Source organism: Nothoprocta perdicaria, unplaced genomic scaffold, assembly GCF_003342845.1.
Source record: "Nothoprocta perdicaria isolate Ctin4 unplaced genomic scaffold, notPer1 scaffold_59, whole genome shotgun sequence".
Taxonomy (NCBI): Eukaryota; Metazoa; Chordata; class Aves; order Tinamiformes; family Tinamidae; genus Nothoprocta; species Nothoprocta perdicaria.
Genome location: NW_020455854.1, coordinates 596,162 through 618,041, shown reverse-complemented (window position 1 = coordinate 618,041; position 21,880 = coordinate 596,162). Strand labels below are relative to the sequence as shown.

Sequence of the window (21,880 nt, the reverse complement as noted above, 5' to 3'; positions counted from 1 at the left end):
TTGCCTGGTCTCCAGCACTGCTCTGGCCGGGGCTGTGGAGCGATGTCGTCCGTTATGGAAGGTTCCGAGTGGGGAGAAGATGGGGAAAACCTCCGCTATGAGGAGACAGAAGATGAAAATGTCAGGTGAGTCTTACACATGGCCCAGATCTTGTCCCAAGCAATACAGGATAGTCTCTGGACAAGTGTGAACCTTTTACAGTCACTTGCTCCTTCACAAAGAAGGAAAAGTGACTGGAAAGGGTGTGTTGCTAAATCAAGTTTCTAATTTAGCAAAGTTCACAGGAGAGGTGGGAGGGACAGGAAAGAAGTGTCTGACAGCASGGAGTTGCTTCTCAGGCTGTGCCCCTGAATTCACATTTCAGAAATGCCTGGCTGTTTGGCAGTCGTGTTTATCCCTTCCTGGCTGAGGTGAACCAGCCTTTCATGGCTTGCTGGACAGTGTCTCGTGATTAGCAGATACTTGTTTTGAAAGATGACTCTGGATGTGAACTCTGCTCTAGTGAGCTGCATCTTTTGCAGAATAGCCAAAGGTTTAGGCAAGGCTTTCTTTCCAAGGCACTCTTTTAAAAAAAAAAAATAAAATAAAATAAACTCTGATACGGTCAAGCTCTATAATCTTCTTACTCTGCTATGTCCATCTGCAGCCTCTTTATGGAATAAGCTGAGACAAGAACCTGTTGGGCCTGGAGCTGCTCAGTACTTGGGGCAATGGGTAGTTGCATCCTTTCCAGCCAGGTCTGGAACAGATGGAACACGATGTCCTAAAGAACACAGTTATTTCATGTACTTCAAAGGTACTTCAGTTGTCCATCCCTATTGTGAAGAGCTGAGTGCAGGTGAACATTATGTCCCATGCACTTGCTGAAACATGCTCTAAAAGCAACAGCTTCAGGCTTAGAAATGGGTGAGAATGCAGAGTGCTTCTCAAAACCCCTAGYTGACTTCTGTTTAACAGGCTCAATTTCATGAAGCTGGTGATAGCAGCTTTTCCAGCCACATCCAGTTTTCTCTAGTCAGTTGATGGCATGGGTCTGGGGTGCTCAGAGTCTGTTTTATACAGTTAATGTGAGCACACCATCTACAGCAAACCACAGTCAAAAGAACCATCTAAGCTGGACTGTAGCATGAACTCCTATGAGTGTAGGTGTGTAGGTRGGTAACTCCGTGCCCACCTCCAGGTAGGTGCAGTGGCTGTAGTCATCCCATCAGTTGCTTATCCTTGAAAATCCTGGTTGCAAAAGTCCAGGTTTTGGCTRTGTGTTCTTCTACTTTGACGTGAGCCTTGCTTGCTCTCCAGAGTGCAAGGCTCCTGTGCCCCTTACCGTTACCTGTGATCTTGAGATGATCAAGGCCTCCTTTGATGTTATTGTTAAAGCTTGCATGGATGAGCAGTAAAAACAATGGCCCAAGGATCAAAGGATCCTTGGATCATTGCTTCAGCACACTGCATCTGAGCCCCCTGATAAGCATCAAGCCTCTTAAAATGGCCAAACTGGTTGGCAGTGAGTGCAGAAGGAGCCTGGAGAAGGACATGGACTGCTGCCATCCTGTTGTTTCTTCCTGATGGTGCCAGTCCCGGCCTGTGTGCCTGGCCTTATCTCCCTGAGACCTTCTGTGATTCTGGCAACCGTGTCAGGTCCTTGGGACAGGCTCCCCATCCCTGTGTGCCTTCCTCAAACTGCACCTGAGATTGAGGGAGCGTGGGGCCCTCCAAGCTCGACAGGGACAATTGTGCTGCACAGGGCAGCTTGTCGTCAGCAGAGCTCTCCTGTTTCACATGCAGTCCCACCGACCTCTCGGAGCTACTGAAGAAAGGGACTAAGGAATCCCACGATCGTGCGACGAATACCCAGTTTGTCAAAGACTTCCTGAAAGGGCGGATCAAGAAGGAGGTTTTCAAGGTGAGTGCTGCTCTATTTTCTTGGCAGAGGAGCTCTTTACTGRTCTATTCAGTGACTGATGCAGACTGAAGAGTCATGGAAGCTGAGCACCTCTGGCTTGTGTGTGTTAAGGTGGATTTCCAGTCATCAGAACTTGTCAGGGGCTCCCATCCAGCTGAGCTCCAGGGTGGTGAGGAGCGTGCTGGCCTAGCACAGACTCGCCTTAGATGTAGGTGCTCAGCTTCTGACCCCGCACGTTGTAGTCATGATAGGATTATCACCATWAACTGGTCCACTAGAGGCTGATTCTGCTTCCATGGGCGTTATGTCATATTGCAATTTAAACTGTACAGGAGAGATGGAGTTTGGGTCTGAGCAGTGCAGTCTGATTCTGAAGGCCTTGGGCCAGTTGCAGTAGCCCTCTGAAGCMCCTGGTGTTGGTGCTACTTGCACCTCTTGCATGAAGTCAGTCCCCGTGTCACATTCTGAAGGTGACAAAGCCCAGAGTCACCAGCATTACACCAGTGATCCTCAACCCGTCGTAGGCAACTTTATTCTGAAACTAGGTGAAGAGCCTCTGGTCCTTCAGACCATGCAGTTTACCAGGGGCTCTCCAGGCTGCTCTTGTGCAGAGCTCTGGGGTTTCTTCTCTGTGGACCCAACCTCCATCCTGGGGAGGAGGCGGCACAGGGTGAGGTACAGATTGAGTGAGTAACTTCTCACGTTAGCTGTGCTTTGTCCCTAGCTGGCTACTGTGGCGCTCTACTTCACGTACTCCGCTCTGGAAGAGGAAATGGACCACAACAAAGACAACCCAGTCTTTGCCCCTCTGTATTTCCCTCTAGAGCTCCACCGGAGAGAAGCGTTGGTCAAAGACATGGAGTATTTCTATGGCGAAGACTGGAAAGAGAAGATCCAGTGTTCGGAGGCAACTCAGCAGTATGTGGACAGAATCCGTCACGTGGGGCAGCATGAACCAGAGTTGCTGGTGGCCCACGCTTACACACGCTACATGGGGGACCTCTCAGGTGGCCAGGTGCTGAAGAAGGTGGCCCAGAGGGCCCTGAAGCTGCCTCCTACTGAAGAAGGAATACAGTTCTACATGTTTGAAAACATTTCCAATGCACAACAGTTCAAGCAGCTCTACAGAGCAAGGATGAATGCGCTGGACTTGGACAAGAACACTAAGGAAAGGATTGTAGAAGAAGCTAACAGGGCTTTCAAACTGAACATGCAGGTACTAACCCCTTGAGTCACTATAAATGTAGGTGTTGCTGCCTTCAGCTCTGTGCTGGCTCCTGAGCCATTAATGCAGCCAGACTGTTCACCTGGGAGAAGTGGTTTGGGTCTGAGACCATGAGAGCCCCTTCCACTGGGGGGCAGCAGGATTCTGCCTTTCTCTCGTGTGGCGATTTTGGTCTGAGCAGTTTTGTGTCCACCTTCTGGATGCAGATCCTGACAGCAGATTCTGACAGATCCTGGGTAGCAATCCTTCTCCCCACACCAGGGCAATGCATGAACCTTTGATTAGGATTGAACTGAGACATCTTGGACTATCAGGTTTCCATGAGCACTAAATGGTGGCTCTAAAGCTCTAAGASCAGAACTCTTGCTTAGTTTCAAACAGCTTTATCAAGATACATGCTCTTGTGCTGTCATCCTCATATTGCCCTTTCCTAGTTGGAGTTTATCTCTTGTCTCAGCTGGTGATCTGAGATTTCTCCCAGTGAGCAAAAAGATCTGTAGCCCATGGCCTCTGTTCCTTCCCGTGTTACTTTCATCTTGCATGAAATGACTGAGCTGCCCACTGTTTTGGGAGGAGGGACGTGGTTGTCTGCGTGCAGCGTGGTCACGCTGAAGTTTTAGCAGGTCTTTATGATTTAAGCTGCTCAGAAATGTGATGGGAAGTGCAGTAGGCCCCTCTGTTTTGGGGATCCTTACAGAAGCCCTTGGCAGAGTTGCTGGAGGGGCCTGCCCAACTGCTCTGTGAACAAGAGCAGTGATTTTCTAGAGAAGATCTGCAGCAGGGAAGGGAGCTCAGAGCTTCATCTAGCCTCCACTGGAGGCTGCAAGGCAGGCAGCAGTCATGCTCTGTCTCCCTCCTGGGCACAGAGGTCTAACCTGAGGTGCTCTTGGCATGGGCCCTGCCTTTGCAGAGGCTCTCAGCGGTGTCRGCCTGCAGGGCTGTCAGAGATAGAAGCAGATGTTCTACTTGCTGTCCGGGTGGCTGGAGATGAAATGATTCTTGCTGTTCTCTGGATCTTCCTTTTGATCTGAGTATACAGCTCAGCCTGCCCCTGCGCTCGCTGTGACCCCTTGCAGGTATTCGATGAACTGGAGAAGACTGGCCTGTCTCTAGCAGACGAAGCCCAAGATGGAGGTGTCCCAGTCCACGATGGAAAAGGAGACATACGCAAATGCCCTTTCTATGCAGACAAACTAGGTAGGTTTTGGGCAATGACAGAGCAGTGAATCCTTACTTATCTCTGTGCTGCAGCACTAATGGCCCTTTCTGTGTTCTAGGTGGCACGGCAGGAGCTGGCTGTCCCTATCACACTGCCATGTCCTTGGCAAAGCAGCCCCTTGTGCAGCTGATCCTCGCGGCCTGGGTCGCCCTGGCAGCAGGAGCTGCAGCCTGGTACGTCATGTGATGGGAAGAGCAACCTGCAGCTCTGGTGGTGGCAGAAGGAGAGGGGCACCCTGTCCTCCTTCAGACTGTTCTGCTGCTGCTGGCAGAGTTGCCTGCAGGGCACAAGTAAGACAATAAACAGAATCCAGCGGGACTCCCCAGGGTTTTCTGCACACCCATAATGCAAGCACTGTAAAATAATGTCATAGCTGACTAGTGTACAGGATGCGCTGGTGAGCGGGTATGTGGATTCCAGGTCAGCGCTGCTGCTTCAGACCGGGGCAACTTTAAGGCTCTAACTGTCTCATCCTACCTATACTGGCAAAGGCTTCACATGCTTGGCTTTCTATTCCCCTTCCTGGAAGGGGTCCCTGTGGAGAGTTTTCTGCCCTGAGCTTCAAGCCAGGAAGGTGTCATTAGTCTTTTCATAGAGGAGCATTCAGTTTCCTATCAAGAGGAGCTGGTGGAGAGGTACCACGGTGCTGTAGTGGCCGTGCTGCAGGCTGTTAGTTCACAGGAGGAATGCRTTGCTTGTTCTAGTGTCCTGGGGACCAAACGTAACCTGTGTCGTGGGAAGGATTCTGCCCTCTTAGCAGTGGCTCGAGGGAGGGCTGTCCTCCCTGGAGGAAGGGAGAGGACCAGATGTGTGGATGGGGGAATGAAGGTAACACCTTTATTGTGCAACATTGATCTTGCTGAAGCCTTTATTGGAATAAAAAGTTGCTATGCTGCAGCAGGGCAAAGCCAGAAGTGCATCATTGTGTGGGAGAAAAGGCAACYGTGGTGCAACATAAGCCTATATGGGGGTGTGGAAGGCTGAAGAGGCAGGATGATGGATTTAAGCTCCCACCATGTCCTGATCATCTCTTTCTGCCCTGTTGCTATCCAGCACTGCTTCCCCAGAGACATTCCTGTCCTTAGCCCTCCCCTGCTGCTTCCCCACAGGGTTTTCTTCCTCCCCTCCTGCTGCATCCTCCTCCCTGCTGCCCCTTCCTCTGGGGTCTGGTCAACCCAGGTGCTSTCACTGCACATGCCCTTGTGCCTTATGTCCCCTCTGAGGCCAGGGTCTGTCCCCATCCTGTCTCTTGCCTCTGAGGCGCAGGGTCCTTGCACCCTTCCTGCCTGTGCAGTGGCCCTTGTGCCTCAGCCCTGTCCTGTTCCAGCTGTGCACGAAGAAATTACTCATCTGGAACTGCAGAATGGTTGAAGGTAGAAGGGATCTCCGGAGCCCCAGCCTGCCCTCCCCTGCTCCAACAGGGCCACCTACAGCATGTTGCCCAGGCCCCTCTTCATTTAGCCTTTGAAAAATGCCAAAGAGGGAGACCCCCTGCCCAACATCTCCGGGCAGCCTATTCCAGTGCTCAGTTACCTCCCAGCAAAGCCTTCCCCTTGTCCCTGCAGTGCCTCCTTAACCCTCAGCGCTTCAACAGCCTCAAGTAGGGAAGAAACAACACACACTGAGCTCAGGGATTGTTATTTATTTACATACAGACAGAGGGACGAGTGCCTCGGCTCTACTTCCAAGCAGAGAGCGGGTGCAGGCCCGGCCCCGGGCAGAGCCCCCCGCTCTGCTCTGCTGTGGGGAGCCGCTTGTTCCGGGCGCCGGAGCAGGGCACCCAAGGCAGGCAGGGGAGCAGCTGCTCCAGCGAGGCCGCGAGCGGTTCCCGGGCCTCCTGCCCGGCCCGGCGCTGCTGCCGGCTTGGTTCACTGCCTGCTCCTCCTGCCTCATCGCGGGTGAGATTAAAAATAATTCCCTCGACCCACCTGCAACGAGGAACCCCCGGGTGCATCTGTGGTAGCTGCAGGGTAGGTGCTGCTGGGCGGCCGCCCGTGGCTCGGGAAGGGCAGGGGGCCCTGGTGCGGCATGGGCAGGGGTACGAGCCAGCCCTGCTGGGCCACCAGGCTCCTCTATTCTACGCGGTGCATGTGGCAACGCACGGGGTGCACTGTTTGCTCCTGGCTGGGTGAGAAGCAGCCACGTTTCCCTACCCTGAGTGGCTGCTCTAACGGGACAGACGTGCCATCGCGGGCGCAGCGCCAGCTYCCGCCCTGCACCTCGAGGGCAGCTCCCCGCGCCCCTCCTGGCTACGCTGCCATAGGGGCACTTGGCAGCACGCAGGGCATGAGCCCCTCTGCCCCCCCAAGGAGGCGCCTCACCCGGAGCCTGCGGCAGCCCTTCCCAAAGGGGCACAGCTGAGGTGCTGGTGGTGCCCRATGTGCCCTGCAACCAGCTCTGGCCTCCCCCTTTCCCACTACGCAGGAGAAGTGCTGAGGGGCGGGAGCATCYGCCAGCCTCCGCTCCCTGCGCATGGCACCCCGTGCCCTGCAGTGGGTGCAAGGAGGGTGGCCTGGCTCCTGTGCCCGGCGCGCAGGGCAGCCGCCAGCAGGAGCTCAACACGTGGCCCCGGGGCGCCCGGGCCAGCGGCCGCCGCGCACAGCAGGGCCCGCRGCCCGGGAGGGTGGGCGCAGCGCTGAGCGGGGGGCAAGCGGGGCCCATGCGCACCGCCGCGGGGCAAGCAAAGGAGTTGCACACGCACAGACTAGGACRGCAGCAGGAGAGGGGCTGGTGTCATTCCAGTGGCTCGGGCTCCCGGGGCGCCGTTAGCACATGCGCTTGTACGTGTAGATGTAGGCCTTGCAGTTGGGACACGTGTGCGTCACGTCCTTGAAGTCATCGAACAGGCAGGGGATGAGGCAGCAGCAGAGGTCACACCTGCAGCGGAGGGAGACGCCCAGGGCCGTGAGGCCGGGCGCTGCAGAGCCGGGGCCGGGCGCGTGAGCGAAGCAGGAGCARCCCGTGCGGGGGTCAGCCCCAGAGGCAGGGCCTTTGGTGGCAAGAGAGGTGAGTGGGCGCTTGGGAGGCCKGAGGCAGCCGGCCCCTCGCCGCCGTGCTCAAGGTAAGTGCTTTACTCCTCAGCAAGCCCAGATTTGAGGCGGCTGGAGGGGACCTGCAGAGATCGTCTGGTCCCAGTTGCCCCCATCCAGCTTGGACTCCCTACCGCTCTGTGCAGACTGCTCCTGCACTAAGGCCCTCTGATCCCACTGGCTCCCCCAGTGGCTGATGGCCTTTCAGGCGCCACCATCGCGTCCCTCACAGGAGACAAGGTGGCCGGACACCCTGGAGCCACACGCTGCCTTAGTGAATGCTCGGTGCSCACGGCGGCCCCGCTGGTCCTCCCAAGCAGTGTGGGCTTGGGAGAGGGCTGTGCTAGGCCAGCCCCAGCCCGCTGCTCGAGGCACCTACCCCACGAAGCAGCAGAGGAAGCCCAGAAGRAAGCTCATGAAGCCGATCTCGTAGGTGATCTTGGTGGTGATGGCTTGCTGGCAGTGGGGACACACGGTCTGCACCGGGGCACCCTGGAATATCTCTCCTTGCAGCACGGTCACCGTGGTGGTGGTCCCCGAGGGGACGAGCACGGTCGCTGTGTGGCCGCCGGGAGCCGGGTAGTGGCCYGGGGCAGGGTGGTAGCCCATGGGCGGGTAAGGCCCCTGCGGTGGGTAATAACCAGCTGGGAAGGAGAGACGGGCACAGGTGACAACCTTTGTATGGGGCAGCAGAGACGGGATTTGCACGGAGGGGGAGCCCCTCGCTGCTGCACCGGGGTCTTGTTTAAAGGCTTGTGGGGGGCACCCGTGCCACGTTCTTTGCAAGCACGGTCCCCTGTCCCCGAGGAGCTCCCGCGGCTGCCCGCACTCACCGGGCGGCACGAAGGCTCCGGAGCTGTCGGTGGGCATGTGGGGGGGCACGAAGCCCGGCTGCGAGGGCGGYTCGTAGGGAGGGGGCCCGAACTCGGGCGGGGGGACGGGGGCGCCCTGGGGCTGCCCCGCGGCCGGCGAGACGCCATCTGAAAGGAAAGCGGGGTCAGCGGCCAGGGCGGGAGGCGGCGGTGCCCGTGGGGGACAGGGCGAAGCTGAGCGGTTAGAAACGGGGCAGGAGCCCCATGGAGAGGGACAGCAGCGCACAGGGACGCGCTGGGACCCGGGCGGGGACAGCAGGGACGTTCGCTGCCCCCAGCCAGGGGCTCCAGGACGGCCCTGAGGACTAGCGGCCTGTCACCGCGGCCGGAGTCCTGTCCTCAGGGTCACAAGAGCCCCACGTCACCCACAGCAGAGCCCGGCTTGGCTCGGGGGCTTTCCCCAGACCTCCCCTGAGGTCCCCCCGAGTCAGCAGGGAGGGCCGGCGGCAGGCGGCACCGCGGCCTCCCAGCGCGCTGCCAGGGGAGGCCGGGGATTCCCAGGGGACCCGCGCGCTCCCTGCTCCAGCCCCCAGAGCCGGCCGCGGCGGAGCGTCTCCCACCGGCCCAGGTACCTGTGGCAGGCGGCGGGCCGCGCTTCTCCTCCATGGGCGGTGCCGAGGGGCCGCCCGGGTAGGGTGGCGGCGGCTCGTTGGACATGGCAGGGCCGCCCTGCAAGGAAAGCAGCCCCTGGGAGACGCCAGCCTTGGAGCTGCCGCGCGGGGCAGCAGGTAACGGGGGGCAAAGCCCAGGGCCGCCAGCCTGAGCCCTCCTGGACATGGCCTGAGGGCAGGCCGGCCRCCATGTGGGAGCGCTGCTGGGGCGCAGGGCTTCGGGGAGGAGCTGCTGGTCCTCTCCCTTCACGTCAGACTCTGACTGTGCTCTGAGAGCAGGAGCATGTGCCCGGGCACCCTCTGGCACCTCTGCCAGCTGCCTCTGCAGCATTTCCCCCATGAAGACCATGCCTGGTGCTCCAACAGGGCCCCAGTGCAGCTCTCGGATGCGGTTCTCATGCACTGGGGTGTTACCAGGATGGAGGCTGCCCTCRAGGGCGCTCTCAGCTGCAGCACTACAGGACCAAGCCCAGGAATGAGGCCCAAGGTGACTACAGGCTCCCCCAGGGCCACCTGGCAAGTGAAGCTCCTGCATTGGAAGGGGAGATGGGACATCTTCCCATTGAGCCCCGAGGATAAGGTTGTGGAGAAGGAGCAAATGCACACAAGGCATCCCTAAATGTGCTCAAGTGAGTTAGGATGAGACCAGCTTTAAGCATCAGAGGATTTACCTTTTACTTCCTTCTTGCAATGATCTCAGAAGCTTTGGCAGCACTAAGAAATCAGCAATTCTTCTAAGCCACAGAGTTTGGAAGCTGTCTTAGCCCACTRAAGCTGATGGAAAGAAGACAGAAAGTGCATTAGAGGAGCCCCTGCGACAGAGCAGTCTTGTCCACCAGGTCACCYACCAGCTCCTGGAGCACTTGAGGCTCTATGTGGGACCCAGTCCTCACTTGTGGCCCTGACTACAGGCACGAGCAGCCATCGTGGGCAGGACAGAGGGGCTGTATCTGGGGCCAGGAGGAGTCACCTCATCCCCATCAGCTCAGAGGTGACCCAAAGCCAGGGCTGACACCGGCCCATGGACACCCAGTAACCCCTGGTCCTGGGGAAAAAGACACAACCTCGAGCATTGCAGCATAGAGTGAACGTCCCACACGGCTTCTGCTGGCGACGGGCGGCCAGGCTGCCACACCACTTCTCCAGGGCCACAGTCATAGAGCCAAGGGCAAGTGGCCCTGGCGTCACCACGAGCTGAGCCCTGGCACGCTCACAATCTCTTCTCGAGCCGTGTCCCGGCTGCAAGAGCAGGCCGAGGAGGGGACCCCTCCGGGAACAGAGCTGGCTGTTTACTCTGGTCTCCGGGGAAGCCCAATGACGCCGAGAAACCCAACYTCCCTGGTTCCTCTGATGGACGTGACTGAATCGGGACATGCAGATGAGAGGCTCTGCGCTCTGGAAGGCTGCCACGAGGCGCAGGCAGGGACGCGGTGACACTGCTGTCAGCTCTGTCTCCGCAGGGCAGCTGTGCCCGCGCTCGCCCGGCTCTCACTGTGGCCGTGGCTCCGCGGGGTGAAAGCAGCCGGCCTGCAGCCCTTCCCACAGACCCGGATGCCAGGAGGAGGACGGAACGGGCACCGCTGCCCCTTCAGCCCGGCACGAAGCCRGGAGGCAGCGAGGTGCCCGGGCAGCACAACCGCGGCCTGCGGCTGACGAGGCTGCAGCAAGGGCAGGTGACGACGTCCCTGTCTCCCGAGCTGTTTGCTCGGCTCGCTCCACTCCTGCTTTTGTAGCCTGCCCTTCCTCTCTCTCTGAGCAGCCTCCTGCAAGGTGGCAGGGAGCTTAATCAGGTCAGAAATCTATGGAAGAGCATGATTAGGAGCTGTCACTCGCAGAGGAGCTCCCTGGCACCCCCAGGGACTGAGCAAAGCCCGGGGGGCTCTATGGTCTCCCCCAGACAGCTGCATTTAACAACCAGTCTTTCTTCTCGGAGGTCTTAAGCGGTGTCTTCCAGACACCCAGCTTCAAAGTGGAGTTCTGTGGCAGCCTGGAGGGGTTGCATCTTCCTCCTGCTTCCTTCCCAAATTCCTTCTTTAAAAGAAGGAATCCCCTTTCCAAGGGAAAAGGAGGGATGGTCCCTGTAACGTGTCCAGCAGAGTTGTCGCTGCACAGAGCCCTTGCAGGCTGAGGGAAGCATCCCGTACCCAAAGAGCCAAGCTCTGCAGAGTCGTCGTTCTCCTTCAGTGACCTACAAAGCTGCAAACTGAGCTGTGCTCTTTTTAGCTTCACCGGAGTGTAAAGAAAAAGAGGATTTTTTCTTCCAAAAGGAAGCAACCAATGCAGCCTGCACAAACAGGAACCTCAGTGCCTCGGACCTGCTCCTCTCCGTGCTTCCCAAATGGGCTCGAGCCTCCTGGAGTCCTCCTCCAGGGCCAGGGATCTGCCCAGGAGCTTTTCCTCACCTCGCCAGCAGCCAAGCTCACGCCTTTCAACACGTATCCCATTTCCACTCAGACGCTGYTTTCCGATCATGGAACCTCTTTCTGATCCAGGCCCCTCTCACCCAGGGAGCAGGGTGACCTAAGCTGCTGCCAAGGAAAGCCAGGAGATGGAGACACCCCTTCCCACATCCTGCACCGYGGGGACGCCGTTCCCCGAGGCCTCATCTTTCACCCCAACAGCAGCTTTCTCCTGTTTCCACCTCGCGCAGGTCAAGAGCAGCCTGTCACGGAAACGTTGTGCCCGCCTTGACACGGGCAAAGCGGCGTTGCCAGCAGCGCCCGGGCGCTGCCCTCCCTCTCCTCAGCCTCCTGCAGCGGGCAGCGCCGGAGAGGTGCCCAGGGCAGCCGCTCGGGCTCGGCACAGGGCAGCGCCGGCAGCACAGACCCCATCTCGGCACAGAGCCGAGATGTCCAACCCGCCGCTGCTGGAGCCCAGGGCTGTTCCAGGGCAAAACTGCGGCTGAAAGGGCAAACCCGGCTGTCCCTGGGGTGTGCGGAGCTGCTCGCTGGGCTCGAGCACAGGACACAGGGGCACCCACAGGGGCACCCACAGGACACGGCAGGGAAAGGGAACCCAAGGGTGACAGCCGGRGCACGTCCTGGGCTGAAGGTAGGACCTTTCCATCTTATAAAGGCAACTCAGATGAAACACGTGGGTTTTTTTTTTTTTTTTCCAGAGGAAGGAATATTCCCAAAGGCAGCCTTTTCATTCAACTGAAACTGCATCCRTGCTGGGGCTTGCTGGAATAAAACCACTTTACAGATCATTTCCGCAAAATTCAAAATGTGATCAAATTGCAAACGTCCAGCGCCAGTCCTTGGGAGCAAGAAGCCATCTCGTGATCAGAAGGCTCTAAAGGAGCTGGTTACCAGCGGGAGGAGGGACAGAAGAGATGCTATTTCCAGGTGAAAACACAGATTAGTTCTTCAGAAGTGGAAGAACAGAGTAGCAGCTTTTGTTGGTCAAATCACCTGGCTCCTCTACTTGGCAGATTAAATACAGATCAAACCAGCACATCATCCTTGGAAACGCTGCCCTGGTGAAAAGCGGGAGACAGAAAGAGAGCAGCGTGACAAGCCAAGCAGGGCAAGGATCAGAGGAGAGAGCCGGATCATCCTATCCCTTCCTTTCCTTCAATCTTCTGATATTTTTAAGAGGAGAAAAGCCCACTAAGGTAAAAATGAATAAACAAAAGAACAGGCCACAACCACTTCCAGTTCCTTCGCTTCAAATGGAGGCTCCAATTTCAGCTTCCAGGCTTTTGTAAATACATTGTCAGAAACGAAACCGAGAGCTCTGAATGAACGGGGCTCCCTCAGGGCCTCCAGCTTCTTCCCTTTGAAATGGCCAGGTGCTGAGGCCAACACCACCTCATCCTCTGCGTCCCCGGGACGCTGAGCGCCACGGGCCTCTATCTGCTCAGAGACACGGCTGCACAGCCAGCAAAAAACCTCTTGGAACAGTTCRATGCCAAGGTCCTGCAGATATCAATACTGATAAAGACAGACGAACAACGTTGAGATGCAGCTCGGCTGGAAGTAYGGCCCTAGCTGCCTTCAGAGAGGGCTGCTGCCTTTGCTCAGACTAGCTTGTCAGGAATCTTATGCTGTCTGCTAAGAAACTGAACAAAGGAGAGAAAAAAGACAAAACAAGCTCCTGTTGTTTGCAGATTTAAGGGAGAGAATACTGAGAATAAGAAGACCCTTGCAAGAGCCTTAGGAGATATAAGAAGAGTCTCTAATCACTGCTGGCTTAAAGGTGGATGGAGCCTGGTCCTGACCTGCTCAGTCCCTCTCCATCCCAAGAGCTCCCACGCGGAGCAGCTTGCGAGCCCGGGGCTCAGCTCGCACCGGCCACAGCAGCAGCCCTGACCTCCGGAGCAAACRCAGCCAAAATCCCCGCGGTAGAAGCAGCACCAGCGGTTACCTCTGCCTGCTTTTTTAGGCAGAACAAAAGATGTTTTCTATGTGCGCGAGTCCAAGACCTCCTCAGCCCTCCCTCTTCCTGGATGCATCTGCTGTCTCCAGCCTGAGCACCATCTCCCAGGGCAGGAGGGAAGGAATAAACACAGGTTAGTGCAGCCTCCATAGGAGGGGATGGGGGATGCTTGACCAAACGTGTCCCCCTCCTTGTCCCACCATTAATGCAAGCAGCACCTTGCAAATTCATCATTGTCCCAGGCAAAACGGGCAGASAACAAACACCTCCAACTTGTACATGCACACACCAAGGGGTGTGGGTTAAGGGCTCACAGAAAGGTCTGTTCTCCCCTCTCCCCATTCTCTCCCTGGGTGAYTCAGCTGCATTTCCCCAAGCACAAGCCATGTGTTTGCAGCATCCTCGCCCAGGATCAAAACCCACGGCRCAGAAGCTGCCAGGCTGCTTGCAGAAGAGCTATTTTCTCCCACGTTTCTGCAGCCAGATTTCAGACGCAGAGAACTGCTCCATCCAGGAGGGCCAGGCTCTTCCTTCMGCACAGGGATGCAGAGCTTTGCTGGCAAAGCTGGTCAGAAGCTGCACTTTAAACCAAAGGACTGTGTGCCCAGGAGGAGACTTGTTCACTTTAGCAATCCAGCTACATCAGATCAGACCCTTGAAGCTCCCACTCTGCTCTACTGCATGTGAATCTCTGGATCAGTTCCCCCTTCCTGTTATCCTACCTCGGACAAGCCATGGGATCTCCACGCGCCACAGTAACCCAGCAAGCAAATTGAATAAGCAGCTCCTTGTCGAAAGGCAGGTGTTGTATCCAAAGCAGGCTTTCCCAGAGAAGTAAATCCAAAGCAGGGCCAGATAATCTCCGCGATGCARCCCCGGCTCAGCTGCTCTCAGCCAGAAATTCAGATCACTGCTTCGTGGAGCTCCTCTGCGTGGACATGAGGAAAAGCCAGCAAAAATCCCCCCGGTTAAGACAAGGATGGTTTATCTGCAACACCCACAAGGGGTTCCACGTGAGGAGAGGCRCCCGGCTGGACCCGCTGCCGCCTCTGGGCTTCTCTCCAGGGCTCCTCGCCTCCAGATGGGCTGACCCAGCGCTCGCTGGCTCGAGACACGGGGTTTGCAGAAAAAGCATTGCCAGAGCCTGCTCAGCCCCAACATTTAAAGCAAAACGAGCCAAAATGAGCAGAAGGCCCTCGGCGAGCTCTGTGCTGCGGGTTCCTTGCGTGCACAAGCRCTGCCAGCGCCGAGCGAGGCTGCAATGGAGCTAGCAGCAGGAGAGGAGCCACCACCCAAGGCTTCGGAGCTCCTCGTGGGCCCGAGGCCCAGCCTTTACACATTCAGGGGCTCCAGGGGAGGCTTGGGCATGCACRGGGCATGCAGACTCCCCAAGCAGCTGCATTTATCCCTGCAGCGAGCATGCACAGAGCGTGCAGCAGCTGGACGGCTTGCAGGCCTCCGGAGAACACGAAGCATCCTCCCACCCCGGGGTGCTTCCTCTTTACACGACCAGCCGCACAGCTGTACCCATAACAAAACACAGCCTATAATACACCGTATGTTCTCATGGATGCAATGGATGCTTAGCAGCTCGTGGATGCTAAAAGAAACAGGGAAGATGAGCCTGAGTTCCTCTGCACTGGAGCACCGCAGCAGCAAGGGCTGCTTCTGAGCTACAGGTATGAAAATCCCTCCTATTGCTAGTCTGCTGCCTGCCCTTTTTACTAGGCATCGCCTAAAGCTCACACAGAGGGAACGAATACGGAATGATTAGATACTATTTTGCCCAGCAAAAGTCATRGTTTTTAAAATTTCCTTCCTCATATGGTAATTTAAATATTTTTCTGTTCCCATTTTTTCCGCTGTTCCCTCATTCTGCAGATTTTTTTTTTTGAGAGAAAGTCAAATAATACGGCTACATCATTTTTGAATCAAATTGATTAGATGTGTGACTTCCATTGAACAACACACTAAGCTCCAGGAGAGGAGGAAATCAGAGGCAGCCAGAATCCGCACTTCAGGGGAGATGGGGCTGCATTTCAGCTCCAGAATTAATCAGAGTCCAAGAGCCCATTCTGAATTCTCTTGCAGAGTCTGCAATACAATGAAATAATTGTGAACACACTGGTGGTGATTCCAGACCCATTTTCCTTCCAAGAGATGTACAAAACACATGTCAAAATACGGATGTTTTCTTTTCCAAGGCACAGCACCAGCTTGCTGTGGAAACAGCTCCGGGCTTCAGAAGCATTAGCATTTTCTCTCCATGCAAATCGCCCTGCTTTGGCACCAGTGATCCTAATGACATTCGGATTTAACAGGTACAATGTCACCTTGCTGCAATGTCACATTTTCCAAACTTCTTTATTGGTTTCTCTGTCAAGTCAATGCCTCACTGCTTTACTTTAAAAGCTTTGGTCATAAGGTTTTCTAAGAGTCTCTGGGGCAGAGAAGCCCTAAACTTGGGTCACTACTCGCACAGTAGGTGATCAGATGGGTGAAAATCCAATCATATGGAATTACAATTCAGTTACATGAATTATATTCATTACATTTTTCTTCCAGCTGCTCCGGAGCGTTCAGGACTGAAAGTGTCTCCTGGGCCAGAGCAATAGAACAGCTTCCACATCAACAATACAAGAAACAATCAGGAAACTCTCCTCTCATCCCAATGGCCAGCTCAAAACTGAGCTCTCCACCAAGCCCAAGTGTCCTGAACTGTGGCACCCAGGAAGCAGCTGGAAAAAATGAGTCCATTAGTCCAAAAACTAACTGAGCCGATAGCTTGCAGCAGGAAAGCTTCGGGGAAACCTCCAGTCCTCATGGGCAAACCCACTCCAGATGAAATCGCAAAGAGCCACAACAARTCCAGGGGAACAGATGGTTTTCCTAATGGTGATGGAAGGTGTTTCAAATCGCAGCGTCGCTCTGTTGCTCAAGGACTAAGACTTAGACACGCTAGGATGTCAGAGGAGCTGAATGGTTGCACAAGGGCAGGCGGGAAGAGCAAGCTGAGACTTCAGCTTGACCTTCAGGTCAGACCTGTGAGCCCTTCCTGACATACCATAAAGCACAATAAGGGTGCTCAGTTACCTGCAAGTCAACTGCCCATGCCTTCAAACCAAAAGGCTCAGCAGCAACACGGAAATCCTACTGCTCCTGCCTTCCTCCTCTCCCTGTTTGGGTCCATGTGCTTCCCACCGGCGCAGCGTGACCTCCAGAGCTCCTTGGCTCCATACACAGCGGGACTGGGACCCCCAGCAGCCTCAGGTGTTTGTGAAAGCAGCAGCAGCAGGAGAGGCACCACAGCATGGACAACACGGGCTGTGGCCCACGGTTTCTTACTCAAAGGATGAGGCCCTGAAACCCGGGATGTCTTTCCCTGTCTTGAAAGGTGACCTTTCTACTTATTTAGAAAGAAACTCAGTAAAAATCAAGAGAAAAAGAATCAGTAAAATAGAATGMCCAGATTCCCATTTGCAGCCAGTCAGAAAACCAGTTGTTATGATGATGGTACTACCTCAAACGCAGCTTTTGCATCGTTTAAGTTTTCTCCAACAGGAGCTAACAGGGTATATTTTACAGCTGCAGTGAGTGGGGCCTGTCTGCATTGCAAGAACTAATTTATTCCCAGAAAAGCTAATTTAATCTGGCAGTGGCTGTTCTCGGAGCTTTCTCACACAGGAAAGCTTTTATCTTGGTTGGCTTAACAACAATCCAGCGGAACCAAAAATGCGGAGGGGTGGCTAGGGAGGAACCCTGTCCTTGTACTCCGAGTTCTCTGCTACTTTTTACACTTTTGGTAAGCACAGACTCTCAGAAAATGTAAAATGTCTCTCTTTTTTTTTTTTTTTTTTTTTTTTTTTATTTTTTTTTTTTTTTTTTTTTTTTAAAAGCCAACAAAGGCAAAATATGCGTCTCAGGCCAGCCCACTTCACATATTCCCAGCTAAGCCTTGACAGAAGGAGCTTTGCTCTTCATAAAGCTAAACCCCAGCGAAGATTATTTAATATTCGATACCACATTGGCTTCCACAGCAGCAGAGCAAGCCTGGCAGGCAGCAAACCCAGCCCAGGGAACCAGCCCCTGGTAGCTGGTTTCCCCAGCCCACGTCGCAGGGGAATAAACTTCAGAAGAAATGCAGCAGCCCTGAGCACCAAGATGCCGTGTTGGTGCATCGGAAAGCGTTTCAAAGACTAAACCCACAGCATCTTCCCCATCACCAGCCGCTGCAGCCCACGAGCTGGGAGAGAATAACTAATTAAGGCACCAGAAAGCTGCTGCTTATGGTTTGCAAATCATGGCTCGTGTTCTCCCCTTCCTTGGCACGTTGTGCACGGTGGCAGCGGGTGTCCAAACCTACTTGGGCGCCCTGTCCTAGCCCTCCAACACAAACCCGCGGCTGCCCAAGGCCAGGCTTGTCCGCGGCAGCTCCTTGGGGATCCTGGCCCGTCCGCTCCGCTCGCGACGCGGATCGTGCAAAGGCCAAGCACAGCAGCAGCTTCAGAGTTAGAGGGACTAAAAGAGGGGTTTATTTTTTAAAGCCTGGAGCAAAACAACCCTCTGTGCTCGCAGGAGAGGGCACAAAGTCCTCGTCCTGCTGCATAAGAAAAGCAGGTGCAAAGGATCGCAGCCTGAATCATTCCTGAGAGGCTCCCTTTGCTATAGGGGCAAATGCCCGAGGTGGAGAGCATCAGTTCAGGCTGATCCGGTCATCAGGGAGCAAGGGAAAGCTCAGAGCAAAGCAGGACATGACGACAGGCCAGAGGAGAAAAAGGAAGCAAAGCAGCACAGCTCACCCCTTGTTCCTACCCGAGAGGAACTGTGGTCCCTCGGGACTACAGGGAACAGCCTGTGCAGAAAGCAGGAAACTCAGGAGCAGCGGGAAAGGGCTGAGTCACGGCRACTTGAGGAAAAAAGGAAAATTAAAAAGCGATAACACAGAGAGCAGCTGCCCTGGGCCTCCGGGACGTTCCTGAGTCAATCCAGAACATATTAACCCCTCTTTATTTTTAACCCCGCTGCGAACACATGGTGCTGCTATAAAAAGCAGTGCCCGTGCCCACCCGGGGAGGTGAAATGCGTGCGGGCTGCGCCAGGCAGAGCTGCCCGTGCTCCGGGCGCCAGCAACGCGGCGCCGCTCACGGGGCCCGGCACGAGAGGCTCTCCCCTTACCGCCTGGTGCCAGGGCCAGGCTTGGCACTGCTCCTCTAGTCCCCCGAAAGCCAAGCCACAGTTAAGTTTCACTTCCAACATGACCATTTTTGCTCCATGACTGAAACAAAATCAATTTTTATCATAATTTGCCCCAGGAGAGTAGCTTGTTCATTCTCCCATCARCTAAAAGATGACATCTCCGCCGCCGGCCGCAGGGCTTTGGAAGGGAGCGCAAGGGATTTCTTAAGCAACGATGGCTGATCTTTAATCCAATTATTCAGCTACTCCTCACAAACTATGGAGGAGGGTCGTATTTTTTTCATCCAAATAGTTGTGCTTTAGGGTGTGTTTGCACAATAACTTCCAGCTCACTTTCTTGGGATCCCAGTAGGGTGATGCACACATTACAGAACCCCAGATGAGTTTTTTTTTCCCCTCTTTTACATCTGCAAAGCCCATTTGCTTCTAGAATGGATTATTTTGTTCAGAGAGTCAGTCTTAAACACTGAGGGACTAACTTAGCTCCGGAGACGTAACCCACTCCCAGCAACGGGACCCTGCCCGAGAAGCCATCCCAGAGCAAACGGGCTCTCACCATTCACATTTCAAGGAGAATTATTTTCCACTATGACCACATGAAGTCATGAGTAAAGAAAGACAAAATATAGATACAACACAGGGTAGCCATGTGCCACCATGTATAAGATGGAATTTATGTTGTAAGGTGGAAAGTAAATGCAACAAAACACAATTAAGTGCGTTAAATTAAAGCAAGAATAYTCCTCCCCAAAATATTCCTTTTGAAAAGCACTAATTAGTCTCGTAGGGTCAGGTAGGGAAGATTTTCTTTCCAAATTAAGAGACTAGATATCAAAGAAGGTTCAGGGACATCCACAGGTGGGAATGTCTACGTGAACACTGTCCATACAGGCATGCTCAGGGCTGTAAAACCACCATCTAAGCACAGGTCCCTTTTTTATAACCTTAAACTCCCTTAACCAGAAAGACAACTAGATATTATTCTGTTTTATCTTTTAGATAAAGACATCTTTTATTGAAGTTGCTTTGTGAARCAGCTCCGAACCCTCCCCAGTTTGCTGTTTCGCTCCGAAGCTGTCATACCTGTTGAGAAGCTTGAAAACACACGGTTCGTGCCTGCTGTCTTCTGTATTATTTCAATCTCCATATTATTCAAATCCTATTTCCTCCTTTTCCCACCTGGCTGCCATCAATCTTTTCCTCAGCGTGACACAAAGATGGAGTTAGGATGCCTGCACATAGAAGAAACTATCACAGTACTTTCATACATGCTGCACATACATACCTGTAGTAACAGCAACAGCAGGAGCGTGTGGCCCTCCTATAGGTCCTATAAAAGGTCCTATAAAAGGACATATATTAAAAATRGACTTAAAAAAATAGCTTCTTTACAATCCAAGATATTCTCTCCTGATTACAGCAACTATAAGAAAGTCAATATAGGACTTTTTAACAGCACTCCAAATGGTTGTAGGACACGTAAGTTAATGCTGCTTTCTATCAATAAGCAAAAGTCGCACCCACATCAGAGTGGGCTATTAGAGCACTATCTGCTCCCCAAACTACTCATTCTCCTACCAGGAATCTCTGCATCAGCCACATCCTTTAAATATCAGGATTTATCTACTAAATTCTAATTTACAGGAGAAAAGAAAAKGAACTTTTGCATAACAGTTACTTACAGCTCTTTTCTGACTATGCCTGCACAGTAACACAGGGCAATGGGAAGAGACCTGCAGGTCAAAACACTTTGGACCAGAAACCCAACAGCCCTGGAAACATGTATGGCCTGGACCAGCTCTAGCCCAGCCCCTGGACTGAAGGCCCTTCAGGTGAGCTCCTAGAGCTCATCCTCCAGTGGTTTGTCCTCCAAGAGAGGAGCAGCTACCACACTTTGCACCTCCGAGTGACTTCACGGCATGCAAGGCAGGAGCGATAAGGAGGTGACCTTCAAAATTACGCTCCTGAGCCCAAGCAAGGTGCTAGCAGAGACACCCTCTGCCTCACAAAGCAGCGACTGAGACAGAGCTCCCGCCAAGGGCAGAACCACGTGGAGCTGAACCGTGGGCCCACGCATGGGCCCTTTTGGGGGAATATTATGAGTTCAGAAAAAGGATCTCCCTCTCTGCTGAGAGGCAGACCTGGAGCAAGAGCTTTCATTCCTCCATGCACAAATGTGCATGCACGCTGCTGATCTAGTCTGCCACCTGATATTTTAGACACAGCCTGCAAGGTGACAACCCGCAGGACGCTCCCAACTTCTCACCGACCGTCTCCAAACAAGTTTCCATCCCCAGGAAAGCTCAGAGCTCTTGATTACGGGTGCRAGAGCAACATTTGACACCTCTCCTTTCTGCACCCGGCGCCGGCTGCCAGTGCCCAAAGCTCTGCTCGTCAGAGCTTGTTTTCAATATGATGCAGCAAACCAAGCCAGGAGAGGCGTCTGGGGAGGCAGAGCTTAAAGCCTTTTGCTAGAAGACAGCTGAGGTGCTGGGAGCAGTTTGTCCCAGTATCATGAGCCCTTGTGTCCACCACACCACGAGCCGAGGGGCAAATGGCTCTGCGGGGGCTCCATGGAGATGCAACCATGAGTGTGATTCCTGTGGGTGATCCAGAGGAGGACAGCATGTTGCCCATTCCCAACCCACTACATCATCAGCCTCAGAAGCACTTCCAGGCTCTCCAGCACAATCCCTTGTGCTCCCATCATCCTCATCGCTGCATGAAGAAGCCAGTGCTGCTTGAGAAGCTGCTCTGGTTTTGCCTCTTCAGCCCCCTTGGGAGGCACAACCAGGACCTCACTGCTCGGAGAGCTAAAGACTCCTGGCCTCCAGCTCCCTTTTATCYCTCGTTCAAGGGGAGCTGCTGTTGCAGCACTGTCCGTTAGCAGCAGCACCCGCTGCCCTCGTGACGCAGCGCCCGCCGCGCCGGCAGCGCCATGGCCCTCACCATCTCCTCCTGCCTGACARAGGAGCCGCCGGGGCGGCCCCCGGCCCCGCTCCAGCTCCAGCAGGGCTGGCGAAGCGGGCGCGGGGCCGAGCCCGGCTCCCTGCTCCGCCGGGGCCTCTCGCGCTCCCGTTCCCTGCAGCGGCCGAGCCCTGCGCGAGCCGGCACCAGCTCCGGGACGGGCATCACCCCCTGCCCGCCGCTCCTCCCGCATCACCCCTGCCCGCCGYTCCTCCCGCATCGCCCCTGCCCGCCGCTCCGGGCCTCTGGCGCATCCCTGTCCGTCTGTCCGAGCGGCTCCCAAGGGAGCGCAGCCCTTTCCAGCGCCCTGCAGCGCTGCTGGCGGCAGGGGCCGGCCGGGCTGCAGAGACCGAGCTCCCCGCGGGGGTCCCCTTTCCTTGCGAGTCCCCTTCCCTCCTCACTGCGGCTCGCGCCGCCGCCGCGCTGCCTTTTACCCCCGACCCTCCCGGGCGCCGCGACCCCCGCAGCGCCCGCCCGG

General features: G+C 55.1%; 2 protein-coding genes across 2 annotated transcripts; one reads left to right on the top strand and one right to left on the bottom strand.

Annotated features, from left to right (window-relative positions):
* On the top strand, nucleotides 1-5,117 carry HMOX2 (heme oxygenase 2). Its single transcript, XM_026049081.1, has 5 exons — nucleotides 1-125; nucleotides 1,786-1,903; nucleotides 2,628-3,119; nucleotides 4,205-4,325; nucleotides 4,406-5,117. The coding sequence occupies exons 1-5, from the start codon at nucleotides 43-45 to the stop codon at nucleotides 4,531-4,533; spliced, it is 942 nt and encodes a 313-aa protein (XP_025904866.1). The 5' UTR covers nucleotides 1-42; the 3' UTR covers nucleotides 4,534-5,117.
* A 1,904-nt stretch (nucleotides 5,118-7,021) lies between these two features.
* Nucleotides 7,022-14,303, bottom strand: CDIP1 (cell death inducing p53 target 1). Its single transcript, XM_026049074.1, has 6 exons — nucleotides 13,962-14,303; nucleotides 9,531-9,633; nucleotides 8,821-8,917; nucleotides 8,210-8,356; nucleotides 7,756-8,020; nucleotides 7,022-7,224 (listed from the first exon to the last, which is right to left on the bottom strand). Exons 3-6 carry the CDS (start codon nucleotides 8,903-8,905, stop codon nucleotides 7,113-7,115), a joined length of 609 nt encoding a protein of 202 aa, XP_025904859.1. The 5' UTR covers nucleotides 8,906-8,917; nucleotides 9,531-9,633; nucleotides 13,962-14,303; the 3' UTR covers nucleotides 7,022-7,112.
* Nucleotides 14,304-21,880: the final 7,577 nt, after the last annotated feature.